This window comes from Zosterops lateralis, assembly GCF_965231275.1.
Source record: "Zosterops lateralis genome assembly, chromosome: 1".
Classification (NCBI taxonomy): Eukaryota; Metazoa; Chordata; class Aves; order Passeriformes; family Zosteropidae; genus Zosterops; species Zosterops lateralis.
Window position 1 is genome coordinate 30,264,084 of NC_139762.1, and position 19,837 is coordinate 30,283,920.

The 19,837-nt window shown below is 38.1% G+C and overlaps 1 protein-coding gene across 1 annotated transcript in view; it reads right to left on the minus strand.

Moving 5' to 3' along the window:
• Positions 1-3,901, minus strand: part of AGMO (alkylglycerol monooxygenase) — a gene marked incomplete at its 5' end in the record, with an annotated part of 191,022 nt that extends 187,121 nt beyond the window's left edge. Inside the window, one exon of the mRNA XM_083855917.1 lies at positions 3,773-3,901. Within this exon, the coding sequence (XP_083712043.1) occupies positions 3,773-3,901 (129 nt within the window). The remainder of the gene's footprint in view (positions 1-3,772) is intronic.
• Positions 3,902-19,837: the final 15,936 nt, after the last annotated feature.

Here is a 19,837-nt window from a genome sequence, read left to right on the forward strand (position 1 = left end):
ACTTTAAGGATGGGATGTAATACAATAGAAGAAAAGTGCAATAATTCAGGAAAAAAGGAGACAGTAGGAGAGAAAATAGTCTCACTAGCCTAACCAGTACTTATTTTCCCCTTGTTTTCTTTTTTAAATTGAAATTAAAAGGACAATGAAGACATTTAAGGAACCCATTGAGGATGGCCATCTCTACAACTGTTTTCAAGGGTTGTCCCTATAAACAAAATGGCATGAAGTTAAGAAATAGCCACTGTTGGCATCACAGGTCAGAGACATAAGACAGATCCTTTTGGTATCTACTGGTCCATAAATGTTCTACTCTCTCTCTTTGTTTCCAAGTTTTTTTCTCTTCACCCAACAGCAGAAATACTCAATGGAGACTTACATTAGCTTGTGGTTTACCTGAATAACTGATCCATAACTTGAAAGCCTTACTCTGAATACTGCGTAAGACATTTTAAGTAACCGACTCTACAGAATGCAAAGGACCATTTAAAATCACTTTCCACTTTATACTGTTGCAAAAAATAATATTAGAAGTTGAAATTCAGCATATATTCATAGTTTTATTGCAATTCTTGAAACAGTTTTTGTTTTCTTAAAATCTCAGATCTTTATAACATAAGAATCCCAACCTTCAAATAAAACTAAATATGAAGGTTCTTTGCCTCATTATTTAGAAGCAAACCCTAAAATGTGAATTGAGTTTAAATGTGAACTTATTCTTTAGGCTCTCAAGAGAGTAAAATGAAAAGGAAAACAGTGATTATTAAAGCTTTCATTTGGGGTTCTCAGCAGAAGGACTCTCTCTTCTGAAGTCTGACTCATGGAACTCTTTACTGAGCAAAAGTGATAACTTCAGACCATGACAAGGTACAAAGTGAATTTATGGTTCATGAAAATTGTTTTTGGCAAACAAAAAGAATCATTCTACCTGCCCATCTGTAGATTGTGAGAGAACTTAAAAAGAAAAAAAAAGAAAAAAACAACCAAAAAACAACCAACAGAGCACGCAGAGCCTAATCTTACACCCACAGGAAAAAGAGTGCTCTTAAAAGGAATGGGTAAGCATCAGTATAGATTTTAAAAATCAGGATAGAGAAAGAAAATTTACATATTTCCCTTGGAAATAACGAAAAAAAATCAAGGGATTTGAATTCTACATGACAAGAAGTCTTATAAGAATAAATTCTATTATGATTATCCAAGATTCACACCCCTTTTCCCAGAATTTTGGAGATTTGTTGAAAGGGTGACTTTTCCCTGGGCACTGCTGCAGAGCTTTGCTACTTGTCACTGGTAGCAGCTGATGAGCTCATGTTTTAAACAGGACTTGAGGCCTTTACTACAGCTCTGCCAACATACAGAGCAACAGTGCAGGGACCATTGCTTCTGAAAATGGAAGCAATATAACCAGAGACAGAAAGTACACTGCACAAGCTAAGCTAACTATTCTGCTCTCAGAACCAGAGCTGCTCCACCCACTGCTGTCATTTCCTACCCAGAGGTAACAGCACAGGTGACTCGAGCTCAAATGTGCCACTCCTGCAAAGTGCCTGTATTTTGCAAGCCAACCAGCTCAATTTTGCAGATCTCTAAGCCTTGAATATTCGTGTGAATCCAGAAGTTCTGCCACCTGTCTAATGTTGGAAGGTGCATATCCCCACAGCTTGTAGCCATGTCATCTGATGTTCTAGAAATACTTTCATCCATCTAATAGCAAAGAGATCATACATCCAAAATGCAAATTTCAGTACAGTGTCTCAGGAAAAAAAAATAAATCCCACACTATTTAGGAGACGCTAATGTAATCAGTAGTTATTTTCACACACACGTCATCATTATTGTCTTTTAGAGTGAATTATTTGAGCTGAGGCCTTCATTTTATACCGGCTCTACACTAAAATTCTTTTTGTTCTGTGTTGAGCTCAGATACCCACTTCTGTATCTGTACCAACTAAAGGAGTCAGCATTCCAAGACCTTCTTGAAAGGCTCATCAAGTCACTATTAAATCTACTGCTGATGAATCCAGTGGATGTACTGCTTGTGTAATTGTTCCCTAAACAGTCAAGAATAGCAGCTGGAGAGGGACTGGAAATAGCTGCCATCTGCCCATAAACACGGCCAGAAGAGGAGGGATGAACTCTGCCTAAGCTCAGACCAAAGCTGAAGAGTTAAAACAGTTATGCCACGAAAATACTTTTACATGCCCATCTAGACAAGCATCAAAAGATCTGTTCTACAGACAGCAACAAATGCACTGCCAGGAGGGAAATCTAGCACAGCTATCCTAAAATAGGAATTTAAGCAAATCATAACTGTAATGGGAAATCCTTGTTTAGTGTCGGGTTTTTTGTGAATAAATAATTCCTTTGTGAATTATTGTGAATAAATATTCCTTTACAAGCTTATCATGACACTGCTCTACAACAGCAGAAGCCTGCAGGCACTTTTATAATTCAAAGTATTAAGAATCCTTTCACAGACTTACAATTGTGTGCCTAGTACAGAAATTTCAGGTTTAGCTAGTGTCTGACATGAATATTGCCCATGGGAGAAGAAAGCCCAAGGATGTTAAGGTATGCTGCAGACAAGAAAGTGAATGGTATTCCATTGGATATGTCAGAATAATAAAAGGAACTGAGACAATAGAGAGCTGGAGGGAGAGATCAGCTGACTAGGCAAAACCATGGATCTTCCTTGATCATGACGCTACAGATCAGTTGCAAAACACCTCTGAGGACAGCAGTTCATTGACCAGACACTGCACACACAGGCTGGGCTTGCAGCAGCTTTCTGCTTACCTTATGCAAAAGGGCAACCTTTGCTGATAACATCCCTCAGTGAGGATGGACTGCTGCATACTACAGTTCCCAGAAAGCTGCTGACAGTGCTGCACTGCTCTGCACAGCCCGTGACACCCCCACTGCAGTCTGCCAGCAGCTGCTGCACAGCACTCCCAGGTATACCTGGCAGAGGAGCCAGTCAGAACTATCAAGACTCATGTAAAAATGCAGCTCTTTACTGAAGCTGGGCTGAATTTACTTTGACAAGGGCAAACCAGTGTTTATGTGCTATCTCTGTGAACAGCTGACACCGACCTGGGCTCAGAAGGAGCTGACAATCAAGGTACGTGTAATCTGTAGGACAGAAGGGAGCAAAGGTATCTTCTTGGAAGTGAATAAACTGGCAGGGCGAGAGGGGAGGGAAGGATATGCTGCTGCCTGCTGACAAGGGAGTTCTCACCCCTGACCTCTGTACTCTTGCCTTGGATACTTAGGACACAGCACTGTCCCAACACAAATATTTGTTCTAAATTCTCTTAAACAATCTTTATTTTTTATTTTAATTATAAACCTTTTATTTTTCTGTCTTTGACTGAGCTTGACTTAAGGGCACAGAGAGACCTGACTTTTTGCTTGCTTTGAGAACAGCCAAACACAGTTTTGTATTTTCTGGTTTCCTCAGTTCAGTCTGCTGTCCCTGTTCACCTTACCCGTGCTGCTGGATGTAACACTGGCACCAACCCTCAGGCATCCGGGGCGCTTCTCTGAACATCCCAGCTCTTGGTACCAGGAGAAATCATTTTAAATACATGAAAATAGAGGGCACAGACACACTGGCAGCTTACAGGCAGAAAGCCCATGAGAGAAAGACGGTTTTATCTTGATTTAGGTGCAGACACGGGTTGTGCGAGGCGCCCGTGGCTTTTGAAAACAGGCGCAGGTGGGCGAAGGGGAGGGATGCGGCCAGGGTGGGGAAGGAGGGGACTCTCACCTTCTCTACGTAGTCGGGCACCTCCTCCAGGGTGCGGAAGGAGCTCTCCGCGGGCGGCAGCGCGTAGAAGAGGGCGCGGAGCTGCTGTCCCGGCGCGGGGTCCCGCGGCCCGCCCGCCTCAGCGCCCATGGCCCGGCCGTGCCGCCAGACCCGGCTCCCTCCCGGGCCGGCCCCGCCCGCCCCGCACCGCCCCCCGCACCCCGGGGCTGCCCTGGGGAAAGCCTCCCGGGCCTGCCCCCTGCGCCCGGCTGGCCTGCAGGTTTGCTTGGGCTTGGCTCTCTTTTCTTGTACGTGTCAGCAGTGCCTGGCCCACTCGCCATCCCGGCCCTCTGCTCTCCCTCAAAAATCTCAGAACCTCAAAAATCTGCAGAGCTCAAGTCAGCCTTTCTCATTTTTAGACACATTTCCACACACAAAGATAGAAATAATGGGTCAGCTTTGGACTTCCATAAAAATAAAATGTTAAGGGTTTTGAGAAACAAAGCAAGGTGTGCTGGCTGACTCCTGTTCAGCTGTGTGGGTTAGTCCAGCATTTCTCCCATTACAAGTTTTTACTTTTTTAAAAGAACTTATCACTCCTTTTTTAAATAGGGCTTATCAGCCATTTTATATAGCTTCAATTAACATCAGTGCATTGAAGGCAGCCTCTGGAAGCCATCTGTTATGCTTTTAATTATGAAGGAATGAAAACTAGGTAAATAGAAACGGTGAAAAGAGATAGATGCTAGATCCTTGGGGAAGATTACTTTAGAAATGCAAGTAAAGACAGGCTTTGTGTATTCAAGACCTTCAGTCTGAAGCTCAGGTGCGTGTCAAATGTTTGTCAATCATGCTTGATATTTGGTGTTAGTACAAATAATAAGATTTTTGATGAAATAGATAGGCCAAAAATAAAATAACACACATTTCAACAATCTTTTCATCTCAAATGTGCAGTATCACTAACAGTCTTTGCAGAGGAAATGGGCTGCAAATCCTGCCATAACAGATTTTACCACAATTTAAATTCTGACAGTCATTTAAAAAACCCCAACATTTTACTTTGCATCAGCCTTTAGTTTTTGGAAGCAACTATGCCAGTTAATTTCAGCTGAAGTTTCTGTTTAGGAAAAGTGCCATGCAAAGAAATTGACATGAAAAAAGCTGAAGTATTACACATTTATGATGTTTGTATTAAATAAGTTGCCATATAAGCAGCAGCATGGAAGGTCGACTTAAACAATATTTTGCAATTTGAATAATGTTACAATACTGTAGAGAATGGCTGTCAGGAAAGTACTGGAAATACCAATAAAATATTCTACTTTTAGCTGAACAAAGCAGAAGTACTGTAAAAAGCCATTGATGATGAAATAGAGTTGGAACTCTCCTAAAATATATAGTTTATACTAATACTATAAGTAAGAAAATTATTAAATTTATTTAAATGCTTTCAAATTGCATCCTAGTGTTCTCAACTTCATTGGTGATTTATGATAGTCTGTAATTCTTATAAAACTCTAGTTGTTAACTTCTAAAATCTGAGTTAATCTAAATGAAAATTCTGAATTTACTCAAAATCACTCAAGTCAATAGCATTCTGACTAGATCTTCATGGCGGGCAATGACAGGAAACATTTGCTTGTTCATTTAGATTAGGCTCAGTATTTCTATGGCATTACTCTCACATTCAAGCTCTTTTAACTCACCCTCACCTCAGCCATACCATCTCACCCAGAACCCTTCCTTAGTCTTGTGCTGGTGTTTGTCTTGCCCCATCATCAACTTTCAGAGTTAAAACAGCCTACACTTAATCCCACAAAAATTGTTATCAGTGAACTGGGGGCCATTCTGGGGTAAGAATGCTTAGCAGGGCAAGGGAGCCCATGGCCACAGAAGGTGAGATATATTTTAAGTACCATGGGAACCATGGTATTGCCATGTAGTACCACTAGATCATATCACACCATTCTGGGAAAGAAGAGAATCCATCAAGTTTCTAGGACTTTCTACTTTCTTAAAGATTACTTTGGACCTTCATGTCATTGTAAATTGTCACTTCAATATGACTGTACCGAAGCTCTTGCTTTCAAACAGGAAGGATGGAAATTGGACTTGATCATGCTTCACAGAGGAAAACAATGGATTGTGTTTTCCAGCTTCTGTGTCCAAGAAGAAAGAGGAGACAGCACTACAATACCTGCATTTCTAGTGAGGGGAACAGTTTGAAATCTTATCTGGACCATTTATGAGGCCAAGCTTCAGTAGTCTGGCTCTGCCAATGTAGCTGCTGTCTACTTGAGCTTTGAAATTTACTATGCAGTTTTCAGTGCTCCTTCTTCCTGTTGGTAAGAAAGTAATGGAAAATAAAGGAATGTTGCTTCATTGGAGGTACTAACCCTCTCCCACAAAATGCTCCCTCCATTCAGTTACCTTGCAGAGTTTTTTTGTGAGAGCTGATTTTTTTTATTACTTTATTTTTGCAAAGACTTACATAATCTACTTTTTTTACTCTTTACAATAAAATCAACAGACAGAAAAGTTAATATTTCCCATCCTATGCCGCCATCAAAAATGCAGGAGGATGTTCTGTATGGAGACTGGGATCCTGCTGTTGATTATAGATAGTTCCAGTAACTAAGGCAACAAAGGCCTCTGTTTTACTTAGAGGAAATTGGGGAGCTGGCCTAACATGATCTGTAGGTGGATCATATTTTGTTTTCTCTAAAGAACTTCATCCCACCCACTTCTTGAACAGAGAACGCCCAGGGTTTTCCTGTTTAGGTCTCTCTAAGCAGTAAAACAGCACTAAATAATAAAGTCATAAAGGGAATTAGGGCAGGTTGAAATTGGGATGGGCCATATAGTGTGCCTTGGCAGTCATTCACAGTAAACTAAATCATATCCAGAACCTAGCTGGGTTTAGTATGCTCTGTTTATGTAATAGTCTCTTTGAATAGAAGAACTTTAAAGGGGTAAACTTTAAATGAGTACACAAGTAGATGTCGGAATTTTTTGTATCACCACTCCAAGTATACAACACCTACATTCATGCTTGACAGTGGATGTCATCACAGGAGCACTAAATGTGTCCATGTTATTATAAAACTTGTATTATAAAATACTTTAAGTGTTGTCTTTGCCGTTGATAAACCCTTCATCACATTAAAAAACCCTACAATTAAAAAAAAAAAAAGCCAAGTGTTTATTTTTTTATATATTATAAGCTATATATACATATATATCTCAATACACAAGTCTTAATAAGAGCTAATGACTTCAGAGACCTGAAGACAGGGATGTTCTTGCATGTTAATCAATGCCATGCCATGCACTTGGCAACTTATTGCTAACTTTCCATTTTTTCTACACAGAACTGGTAGCCATAGAACACGGAGCAGTCATCAGGATACTCAAGCAGGCTGAAGAATAAGGCTGACACTATCTGGGTTTTTTGTTTTGTAATATTTTCCATCATTGTATGCACTTGAAATAATTTAACCTTTTGTTCTAACTGAGGAAAAATGTGTTTTGTTTTTTTGTGTGAGAGGGGATGGGATGGGAGTTACTGGAAAAATAAATTCCATCTTCAAGGCAGACTTATCAAGCAAGTAACTTTAGAAGAAAAGCCTGCCCACCTGTTGTGAATGTTTCCAAATTTTATCTGGCATGCTCTGCTGTGCAATTCCTTGCACTTTAATTTCTGAAAACCTTATTTTAGTTTAATTTTTTAGGAACACCAGGGTTCAGGCTGCTGTGTACTGCAAACTAGATGTTAATTATGTAGCTTACAACCTCACTTCAGGAGGTTGTATATATCTATATATCTTATACATCGAGATCATTTTATTAGATGTTTTATAACCTATTTAATAGGTCTTTGTGTCATCTGGTCAGTGATTGTTACTGTTTGTTATCACCAAAACAGTCTTGTATTTTTGAAATAGGAACAGATGAATATCAACAGTAGGTAGATCCAAATTTATAAAAAATCTCATGACATGAGAGGCACACATGAGATTATAGAGCATGCTATCACTTCATGTGCACAAGTAGGAATCATTTGAATAATTTCTGAGAGGAAGCACAGAAAGTACAACTCTTCAAGCAAGGCTAAAAAAATGCTCTTTTTTTTTGTTTGTTTTTGTAAAGAACAGTCAGAGAATTAGAAAGAATATGCCGTTATACATGAACTTCAACAGAAGGACTGTTGTCTGTTAACACTGAACATTTTTTAAAGATCCAGTCTAGTATCAGCAGCAGATGTATTTTATAAAAGTCATTGGGTCATATTTTAAAGCTTGAGATCTTCAAGAATCATTTGGCCTTAAATCAGCTGTTTTTCTTTATTATAAGGAACAGGGAATAATTTTTCTTTCTTAGGAAAACCATATAACTTGTACTTCTTTCTAGCCTGCAAATCCCTAGTCCTTGAGAAAGAGATTGTTTTCTGTGAATGACTCCTTTAAATAAATTACAGTGATTTATAAACACTGAGTACAATTAATGTGTTTGAATGAAATAAAAAGACTACAAAGCTTAGCTACCAAAGGCAGTAGAACACTTTTGAAAAAGTGGATATCCCCTTTACTTGCAAGGAATAATTTACCAAGGTCTCTGGCAGGCAACAAGCCTCCTATGCCAGTAGTCCTGTATAGAGAAGGACACTGCCAGCTCCCCACCCCCTCAGCAAATCTACAGCCACTGTCCCCTTCCACTCCAGAGTGAATGCACTGCTGGCCCAGCTGCCTCCATGCTCCTGTTTAGCAGAGCCTGTTCTCCTTCCTCACCTTTAAGTCAGTGCATCACTACCACAAATTCAGGCCTGAGGGCAAAGAAAATGCCTTTCTCCTCCTGCCCAGAGACATAAGCTGACATAAACCTTCTCCACCCAGAAGGTCTCCATCCTTATCCACACTCATCTTGCTCCCCTTACTTGTTTCATGCTGCTCCAGAGGCACTGGGAAAACATGGCCCATCACCTGCCTGTCATCCTTGAAGCCACACTGTCACACACATCCTCCTACTGCTCCTTTGACCCAGTGCCAAAGCCCATCTCCCACTGCGAGACCACCCCAGGAAGAATTTCCAGGTGCTCCCTGCATCCTAAACCTGAATAAGGGCATGCTTCACTGCTCCAATTCTTTTGATACTCTAGGTAATTTGTATGTCACATGTTGAGAACTAAACCTTGCAATATTGTACGATTGCATCCTACCTGGAGACATTCCCAACATGTTCTCCACAGCTTAGCAGGCTCTTTAATAGCCCAAACAATCTGCTAACTAAATATCTGTTCTCTGCTAACTAAGTCCTGCTGACCTAAATATAATCTTTCTTAATCAGCCATTAGATAAAGACAGAAGCTGGAGGCCTTATTTAATCAACAGGATTCCCTTCAGAAAGTAACTTGCTGAAGTTGTAGCTCTAGAAGTCCTGGAAGCTTATAGAAAGAACTAAATGCTGAAATGTGGACTGAAAAAGAATTAAAACAAGAGCAAAAACTAATTAATAAATACACCAAAATCTGCAAGGAACCAGTGTTATCAGAAAAAGAAGGAAGGGAAAAAAAAAAAAAAAAAAAAAACAACCACCTTAAAGGAAAGCAAGGAAGAGAAAATTCTTTAAAACCCCAAAGTTTTTTGGCTAATTGCAATCTCGACCAGTAATCTAGTTAGATGTCTCAGTACAAGGTAGCATATGATGAATTAATTAAAGACTACTGTAATATATAAGTGCTGGAAATGGCTGTTAAAGATAAATGTATTGAATCTTTGAGTGAATTTCATTTTGCAAGCCTGAGGTTCATTTCATGGTGCGCATTTTAATATGAGAAAAGCCACAATAACCATAGAAATTATTTATAAAAGCTAATTATTGAAATCAGTATGATCAATCAAATTACAGGTAATATATATATGTCGCATTTTACCATAGCAAAAGCTTTTTTTCTTGCTTTTATTTATCCTCTTTTTTATATGATGACTGTAAGTGAAAAGCAATATGAAATTTCATTTATAGGTGCACATCATTTTGGGGAAAAAAAAGACTATCCAGTGCAAAAGCCACCTAGGGAATGCCTACTTTTTCCTCCTTCATTCTAGGTTCCCATATATTCATGAATGTTTCTAATATCTTTTTATGTTCAGGGAATGAAATAGGCTTCAAATTCATATGTCATAAGTATGGAATGTATTCCCTGATATTTAGTTGTGGGGAATCCTTCCTGTGTTGCAGAGTAACTTATACAGCAGCTGTGATCAAGATGTTTGTATGGTTTTCTTTGCTGTGTTATTTACCTGTTCTGAAACATTTACTGTTTTAACATCTGAGCCAAAGCCTGATCAGAATAGTAAGATTCATTATGCATAGTGTTTTGGGGAATGCTTTGTGGGTTTTTTGTGACAGTTTTTCAAAGTATTGGAAGACAAAATAGTAGAAAATTTAAAAAATATCTTCAAGAGTCCATATGCAATTATTAAGGTCAGTTCTGTCTACTTAGAGTAGGTTTGCAATGAATCAGCTCCAGAATTTTGACATGAATCATCTCTTAAGCTTTTAAGGGACTCACAAGGTACCTGGGGGATGTGTTCATAGTTAAAAGACCATGAAATCTACCATAATCTGAATAGTTGAACTGAATCAATCAATAAATGTCGCCGTGCGCTTGCCCTCAGTGGCTAGCCCAAAGCGCATGTGACAGCAGCCACGATTTTGGGTCCTCCACCTCGTCCCACGACAGACTCTGCGGCAATGGAGCCAAGGCGAAATGAAGGGAAGGACTCTCACGGAGTAGGGGAAGGAACTGTTTATTCCTGGCCCGGGTCCTCCGAAGAGAGCCCCAAGCAAACCAAAGCACCGGCATAAGTACAGAATTCTCAGGGGGTGGAGAGAGCATGAGCGGACCAATGGGATGGAACCAGGGAGTGGCACAGGGATGGGGTGATCCACTTAGGGGCAACCAGGGAAAAAGCGGGAAGGAACCCAGCCAATCCCCAGGCTCAGGCCTCAGGGAGATTGACATGGGGGGGTAGGGGTGATGGACAGGGCTGGTGGCGGGAAGGGACAGCCAATCAGTGGCTGTCTCCAGGGCAGGCAGGGAGAGGGTTACATAACTTTTGGGGTAAACAACAAAATGGAGTCCAAGGAACAAGGCCAGGGGAGCCATCTTGGGAGTAACAAAACTGGGTTACAGAGAACTTCAACATACATAAAACATAAGCAAACACCCACAAATAAAGTGTTTTAATTAAATTGTATTTAAAATAAAATTTTCAGTTTAAAAAAATGTACATTGACCTCTCAACTTGCTATGGTTAGTTGTAAATGTGTGAAGATTTTAGACCGTGTTCTCAGTCAATAAAACTGCTGTTGACATATTTTAGCCACTTCTGTAACATCCTTAGTCCTTTCCTTTGGGCCATGGATGGGTATGTCTTTGAATTTGGCATGCAGTGAGTGGAAGAAATGGGAAGCAGGAAACTGAGAATAAACACAGGCTTACCTCTATCAACTCTTCAGAATTCAGAGGAGAAAGTTAATATTAACATCAGGTGCATTTTGAAAGTTCCACTGAATATGAGTGTGCCATCTGAGTCCAGGTGTTGTCACAAAGCTAAGAAATTTGAAACATGTAAATCTACATCTCCAATCTAGTTCACAACACTTTTTAGCTTTTTGTAATTTTTCAGCTCTTTTAACTGAACAAATCCCAGATTTTGCTCCAGTGTAAGGAGCAAATAAAACTACCAATGTAAAGGCCTCTTAAAGGAATCTTTCCCTTTTTTCCGTGTATTTTTCACAGGGATCTCATTTTACTGACAGTATCATATTAATAATGTCTTTGACCTTATGCCAACTGGCATTTCAGAAGCTGAGAGTTTTAATTTTATTTTTTCAAAATATAAGGGCAATGATCTCTACAATATTTTTCTTCGTTATTTTGGGCAACTGAAATTCTCTGAATTGGTCCATTTCTCATGTAAGTACTTAATCTGATTTTGCTTTTCTGAATCACACCTATGCAGGATGCCTAAGCCACTGCAATAGTGTGGAGACAGCACAAAATTTTATCAATTTCCTAATTGGAACAAAAAATGAAATATGCAAGTAGCATTCTAACAAAGTGCAGTTGCAGGTAGATAAATTATCATTCATGTTCACTTCTTCCATTGTCATTCTCTGAATTATTATACAGCTGTGGAGTTTCTCCTCAGAAGGAGCTGCACAGAAGGCAAAAGCACAGATAAGAGGTGCCTATGGTTTGCTTAAAGCTGCATGTACTTTTCAAGATGATTCCTTAGATGCCAATTTAAATATCATGATGATAATATAATCTTTTGCTGGCAAAATTCCTAAGAAACTTGTATCTGCCTTTGTCTTCAGAATTTTATCAGACACAGCAAGGTTGACTTCTTAGAGTGTTCAGTGAAGAAGCCCTTTTTTAAACCATTGTGATTTTATGCTATTGTGAAGTAGTGGAAGGTGTTTGCACATATTTGCAAGTGTGTTAGGAGACTATAGTCTCCTTCTAGTATGAAAATAAATATTTGTATTGCACTGTCAAATGCTCTATTCTCAAAGTAATTTAAAATCCTGTTGTAGGATGGTTTTGATCACAAATTTATGGCTTCATCCTCATTTAATCTGTACTGTGAGCAGGTATGGGATGGGATTTAGCCATTAATGCAATACAGCACAGAAACAATTTCAGTGCAAATTTCAGCTTTGTTTTTCTTTTTTTCTAAATGGATTGTGTTTATCCAAGCCTCTATTCTGCAATGAAGAATGCTAATGAAGAACCCACTCTACAAAGTAATACTGGGATTTTGATAGGTATTCAACCTAGACCAAAAAGGGGGTTTAGGGCTTTGTGGCTTTGTTGTGTAATGAAATTGCAATGGTATATTTCATAAATGTATTCATACAAAGTCTGCTTTTAATTTCATGAGAGCCTAACTCCAGCTTCATCAGGCTTATCTTCGTGCCATTGCTGGATCTTTAATTCTTCTTTTGTTAGTCTCTTAAGAGTCCGTATAACTTTTAACAGGAATCTGGCTGAGCCAAAAAGGAAATCATCTCAGTAATGCTGCATGCCAGTGCTTTGTGTACATCTCATTATCGCAATATGCTCAGGCTGTTAGGGGCTAAGCCTGATATTGAAAACACGAGAGGAAGTCCTGATGGAAGTAAAACTGTTCTTCATAGTAGAAGACTAGTAGTTCAAAATCATCCAGATGTCTCAGGATTGATCAAAATTGTAACAGCACTACATTCTCAGTTACTTACAGGACTGCTCTTTATCTCAGCATCACATCAATCTATTGTAAATATTTTGTCAAGGGTCTGCTTAAGGCAGGAGGGAAAGTTGGATTACTTTCATCACTGATAAAGCAAACAATGCAAAGCCTTACTGTCAAAAGGAGTAAATGTGCCTGTGCTTTCCTCATCCTCATATTTTAAACCACTAACAATGTCAGTCATTCTGAGCACCAAGATTACAAATAGTAAAAGGACTGTTTATTCAAAGAATCTTCTGAAAATGGCATAGAAAATAGGAAGTCTTGCATTTATACTGGTAATCCCTCACCACCTAACAACACTCATCTGTTAGGGAGAGAGAAGTGTTGTAACATCTGGCTCAGTGTGGTGAGTTTTCATCTTCAGTTGGGAGGGCTGATGTCATGTAAGGAACAGAGCAGCACACTAACTGCTGCAAATGAGAGGCAGCAGCAGTGCTTATCCTGGGAGCTGGGGCTCATGGATCAGCTGAATAGCTGCCTGCAGCCCTCATGTGTTGATTCTGGCCCATTAACCAACCTATTAATCTTCAAAAAGCTTTAAGGCATGAGTGATTTGGAGAGTGAACGTAGGTGAGAATTTGCAGGTGTCATTCACACAAAACAGCCATCTTCCACACTCTTTTCATCAAACAGCTTTCCTAGTCTTTCAGAGCACAGAAGGAAATTCTTTCCACCACCTTTACCCTGCTTGAAATTTCTGAGAACATCAGGATTTTTAACATTTTGCAACATAGCAATGCAAGCGTAAAGGACCAGCAAGTCAGTTTGTAAGAATCACAAAGACATTTGGTTTGGAAAATTTATACACTTAATTCAACCCACATCCTTCAACTTTCAGTTTTTGAGTGTCACCACAATATACGCTGCTGCATGAATCATCTCAATGCTGTATCAACCAACATTCCAATTCTCTCTAATATTCCATTCTATTCTTTTGGGAAAGAACCGTATAGAAGAATAGAGCAATTTTAGTCAATTTAAAGTTTATGCTATGCTTGACACCTGACTTCACTTTAGTAACACCTGCCTGAAGAATAATTAGCAGGCCACTTTTAAAGAAAGAACTTCCATATACCACAGATGGCATTTTTCATACCAGACAGGCAACGATGTATGTTGGAAGTGAGCCAAACTGTCTGCAAAAACTGTGAGAAATTCAAGACAGACATCTGAATGGAAGGAAAGTTTTACCTTCCTCCCACCCTTACCCCCCCATACCATTTGGGAACATCTGTTCAAACCTACCTTTCTGTATAATGCACTTTATTTTTCTTATCTAATACCACAAATTGCAGAATGAAAGCAGCATAGCAAGATTCTTTCATATTGCTTAGGAAACTTACAATTTAATAACATAATGTGATGATTTGCCAGCTATGCAAATCCTGCATTATGACTCCTGTTAGAACCAAGAACAGAATTTTCATAACCCCTAATATGGGGTTCTCAATTCACATTTCAATAAAGTGGTCCTAATTTTCACTGTGTACTCAAAACTTTGTTGAAATCAGGATACTGTGCGTCATAATGGAGGCACAAAGTCAACAGTCACTTTGGAAATTATTGGCTAATGTCTTAATCCTGGACTGTTCACTGATTTGTATGAACTTTTGTGTGTACTTTGGGCTAAGTCCAAATCTTTGTGAAATCAATCGTAATCTTTTCATTGCCATCTATAGGCTTCAGATGAGGTCCTTTGGTGCCTTAGAAGAACCTTTACTTCTTGCATAAATATTCCAGGTAAAAGGAATACTGAGATTTTATCATAATATTGTCATCAGAATCAAATGTCTGACACAAATATGCTAAAATTAGAAAAGTGACAGCTGTATGTTTTACTTAGTATCACTTATTAAAGAAAGTTGTGTATTTTATTTCCACAGTTCCAGTAGGTATCTACATAAGAATTATAGAAATATGTAAACAAAATTATTTACAATGTGTTGTAATTACAAATTTTGGGGCTTTTTTTCTCCCCGGGTAGGTTTTACCCCCTTAAATACATTTCTGTGGTAATTTCATTAAATTTTTCTATGTGCACTTTTCAAGATACATTTCTAATTTGGGCAAATGCCTATTTCGGTATTTTCTCAGCTGTGCATGTGACTTTCTTGGCAAATAATGTAGTAAGCATTCAGAATAGACATATTTTTAAAACCTGCAGTCCATAAGCACACATGAATTACATGTACAGTGACATTGTGACACACTAGAGATGAGAATCTGTCTCTAAATATTAAAATACTCCTACAGATATCTGCCACATTATATGCTTCATATTGTTTTGGAAAATGCTTTTATAATACAAATTTCATTACATTATCATGTGGTTATGAAGCAATAAAGTTCCTACAGAAATCAATTGTTGTGATGTTTGCTTAAAGGATGAGTGAATCTCATGAACTCGTTGGTCACCAATGTAAATAACATTTTACAAAATTTCTCTCAATAGCTGCTAAATCTTCAAAATTTGCCAAAAAATATTCCAAACACTAGAAAAGTACTTGTGTCCAATTTTTTTCTTTCTTGAGAGATGTCAATCTGTGAGATAGTAATCTTATTTTGTTAGACAACAGAATTAAGTATTTGAATTCGAGTATATAATTTTAATAAACATGATATGCAAGATTTCTAAATTCACAAATTACAGACAGGAATTTAAAAAAAGCATTTATGGAAAGAACGGGAATGTGGCAACACACTTTATTCCTGATAATTAACTCTCTGAAGAAGAACTGGTACTATTTTAATTATTATTTAATATCCTGAATCACATCTTTATACCTTATTTTAACCATATTTTTCAATTCTTCTTTGAAGCACCACATATTTGCTCTTTTTTTGTGAATCCTGGTAAGGGAAAGTGTGAGGGTTACAAGAGTTGGAATAGATTGTCATGGAAGGCATTCAAGGGCCAAATAATATTTAAAAAGAAAGAACCATTGCAGGACATTTACTAGAGCCCTGAATCTAATCCCACAAGGCTTACTTGGCCAGTACAAATTTCTTGAATGCCCTTTCCTTTAAGATCTTTGGAGTTTTCTTAAAGAAAACTGCCGGGGGGGGGGGGGGGGGGGGGGGCGGGAAGAGGAACTAGGGTTATTTCTTACTACGCTACTATTTAATGAACTCTTCATTTACAATGCTTTGTGAGAGCTTCTCTGTTTAGCGATCTCAACCAAGTCTACTGTTCAGGTGATAGTCCTGCATGCATGACTTGGACAGAGGTAATAAAGGACTAAGAAACTGCTAAGACATTTGCAGTTTTTACAGATGAATGTGATAACCTCTTATTATGCCATATGGAGACCCTGACTAACAGCCAGGGGCCCTCAATTACATTGAAACTGATTCCTCCACCACAGCTTTCAGCTGTAAATGATGCCAAAAGACCATGGGCTTAAAATTAAAATGGAAAGAAATATATAAAAGCAAATGAGCTCTAGTGAGTCATTATTAATCTGAGGTTATAGTGTCCATCACTACTGAAGCCCTATGCCAGTTACTGCCAGTTATCTGCTATATTGCCTTTTTTAAATGAATATCGACATCAGGTTGTACACTGAATTCTCCTTTTCAATCCACACACATTACATAATGATATTAAATTACAGTTTGTAATTAGTTAAATGTTATTCTCTAAAATTTCTTGAATCTTGTAGTTGATCTTAAATACTGCATGTACTCTCTGAAATACAAGCTCACCCAAGAGACACCAACTGACTGAAGCCAGGAAATTCTAAATGAAGGCTCAAGCTGACATTTTGTCCCTAACTTATATGTCTCCTCATAGCTACTAAGAGTCCATGTCCTAATGGTGTTTCTTTCTTTATTTGTACAAATAATATTATTGCAGCAGTCAGAACCTTCACTTAAGAAAGCAGGAAATGTAAACTAACTTGGCCTGTGGTGGAAAGATACAGGTATAGCCTCTCTTCTTGTGCTCCCTTTTTTCTGACTACTTTTGGATCCAATGAAAAGTCAAGAAAAGATACTATTTTCAGTGTGTGGTTAAATAAATTCAGCCAACTTGTAATGGTATTAGTTTAACAATATCTCTCAAACTGTTGTTGTCAAAATAAATGTAAAATAATGAAGCTAAAGTAAACAAAATCACGGAATAAAAAACCAACAGTCATAAAGAAAGAGAAAGAAACCCTGCAATTAATATATAGCTTTGTACCTGAGAAAAAAGATTTCTTATCATCCATCATGTTGAAAATTAAACTGTTAAATATCACTGTCTTTTTACAGTCAATTGTATTTTCTATTTGTATTTCCTGAGTATATTTTTGTATCTGGCTGAGAGGCACACCAACAGAATATCAAAGAGGGGTTGACTAGGGAGAAATACAATATCAAAATTATGGTAACTCAAAACCCTCAGTATTCATCAGAAGCTGGATTCATTGGCAACAAGTCATGAAAAGTGATCATCCTCTGTTTAATAAAAGGAATTAAGAAAGATAAACCAACCTGACTAGGTTTCATCACATTTACATTTCACTCTAAAACCAAGTGCTTGCACAACTTTGGGCAAGTCACAATCTTAGGGCTTGATTTTGTCCATGTGTTAAATGGTAAAGTCTTAGCTATACCACATGGCTAGACTGGTAGAAGACTTAACAGTCCGCAGACAGATAAAGAAAAATAATCAAAGCTAAAACAAACCCTTTAAGTTATAGTTCAAAAGCCTTTATCCATATCTGTTTTCAGCAACAAAATTCTGCTACAACTTTGATACAAAGTCATAGCATCTTACTGCACATGGTTGATTGCAGGAGCTTCCATAAGAGGGTTTTTGGGTGACTGGAGTATTCGTAAGAAGATGAGACACCATCTGCATTGATAAGTCCTGAACAGACCCACTAACCACCAAAAAGGTGCTAAAGCATGGGGCATTTGTTGCTGTTCTGAATTTGAGCTAGCTGAAATCTGGAAGAAGCATGTCTGTATTTCTGTGGGGCTGAAGCATGCAAGGTAATTCCTTCAAGACCACAGTAGGAGGATCACTGTGCCTAGACTTCAGAGGTTCAATTGCTGCCAGTGTAGGATTTCTGCCCCACAGGGTGCGAACCAATAGTGTACCAACAAACAGTTGTTTAAAGCCACCAGAGGTCTTTAAGTAATCTGAGAAATCAGTTAGCACCTTAGAGTCACGTTGAAAGTCTGAGCTACTTTTAAAGCATAGGAATATTTCAATTTTTTTAGTCGTCATTTTGTTCCGTAGTATAAAGCTACATCATTTGGTCCTTTGTTTCAAGGTTCATTCGCTTACTCAAAAAAAAAATCTCCTAGCACTGTAAATCTATTTGCACCTTTCTCTCTCTTCAACTGCTTTAAATCCCAGTAGATTCAGTTAAAACTAGGAAAATGGAAAAATACTATCTTTCTCAATAGGAAAAGCTGGCTGCTTCCCCATGGCAAGTAACCCAGTCCAATCCCTGTGCCACTAACAGAGTAACACCTCAAAAAATGCCTTGGGCTAGGAACACATTAGTGCATTTCAGGTAATGTAAATAAAGTGCTTCCATTTGCTTAGTAAAGTGTCAGCTCAAACTTGGTTGATCTGTTTTCAGATGCAGTTGTAAATTTTTTGTGAATGACAGCAATAAACAATTCTGCAAACTTTGAAAGGCATTTTTGGCCAACAGAGTACTTGGAAGACATCTTCTCTCTCTCCTTTACTAGCAAAACAAGTCACATTATATTCGACTAAATCTCTGAGGTTAAAAAAGTTATTTGAAAATTAAAGATATTTATTTTCAGCTTTCCATTGTAATTTTTCATTTTGAAATGTAGTCATATTTAATTTAAGAGGGGAGAAAAATTGTCAAGAGTAAAAAGCTTTAGTGTGAATCATTGTAAGTTTTATCCGTTCCGATAATTCCTGCAAAATCCAAAAATCCTTTCCCATCCAGACATAAAATCAAAAATATCAAGTGTTCACAATAGTTAGCTTACTTCTCTTATCCCATTCCTCTTCTCAGCCCTTTTGTATGACAAAGGCATTTGAAAAAGAACTGAGAAAAAAATGCAAAGCCCCTTAACTGCTGCAATCAATAAAATGCTCTGAAGTCTTTTAAGAAATTAATTACCCATTGCTGGGATATTTTAAACTAAAATGGTCACGACAACAGTTAATGTGCTAGAAAGATCAAAGTTACAGTGGAAAGGATTTGGAAAATAGACACAGATTTCTTGATTGCATTTAACTTTCATGATGCTCTACTGCTCTACATAGCAGAGTTTCAGTGGATGCTCACAAGTATTTGCTAGGATATGCACATTTCTTGCTCCCTCTTTTTTTCACTCATCTCTTTTTATTGCACTACCCACTCCAATTAATCTCTGAGTTTTTGGGGAGATGCTTTGAGGTTTTTCTACTAAACAACTTTATTGAACAAAGGCATGATTAATATAAGCATGCATCCCTTCCTTATATTTATTCCCTTTTATCCAATTAAATGAGCTTCAACAAAATAACCCTTTACATTTGCTCTAAATATGGAAAAAATGGTTGAACAGACTTTTGTTGGTTTTGGCTGAAGACATCATCAGCTGCTAGTTAAATTTTTGCTGCTAAAGGAGAGAGTTTCCCAAATGGATCAAGGTAGAAGTTTTATCCAAGATTAAAAGCCCAAATTTGAAAACAGCTTTGTGTTCTTCCCAGAAGTTCCAAAAGACACAAAAAGAGACAGAGCTGCTAAGGCAAAACTCACTTTTAGAGTCCTATGAAATCATTATAGAGAGACCAGAGTTATTTAAAAAGGATTATTTATTA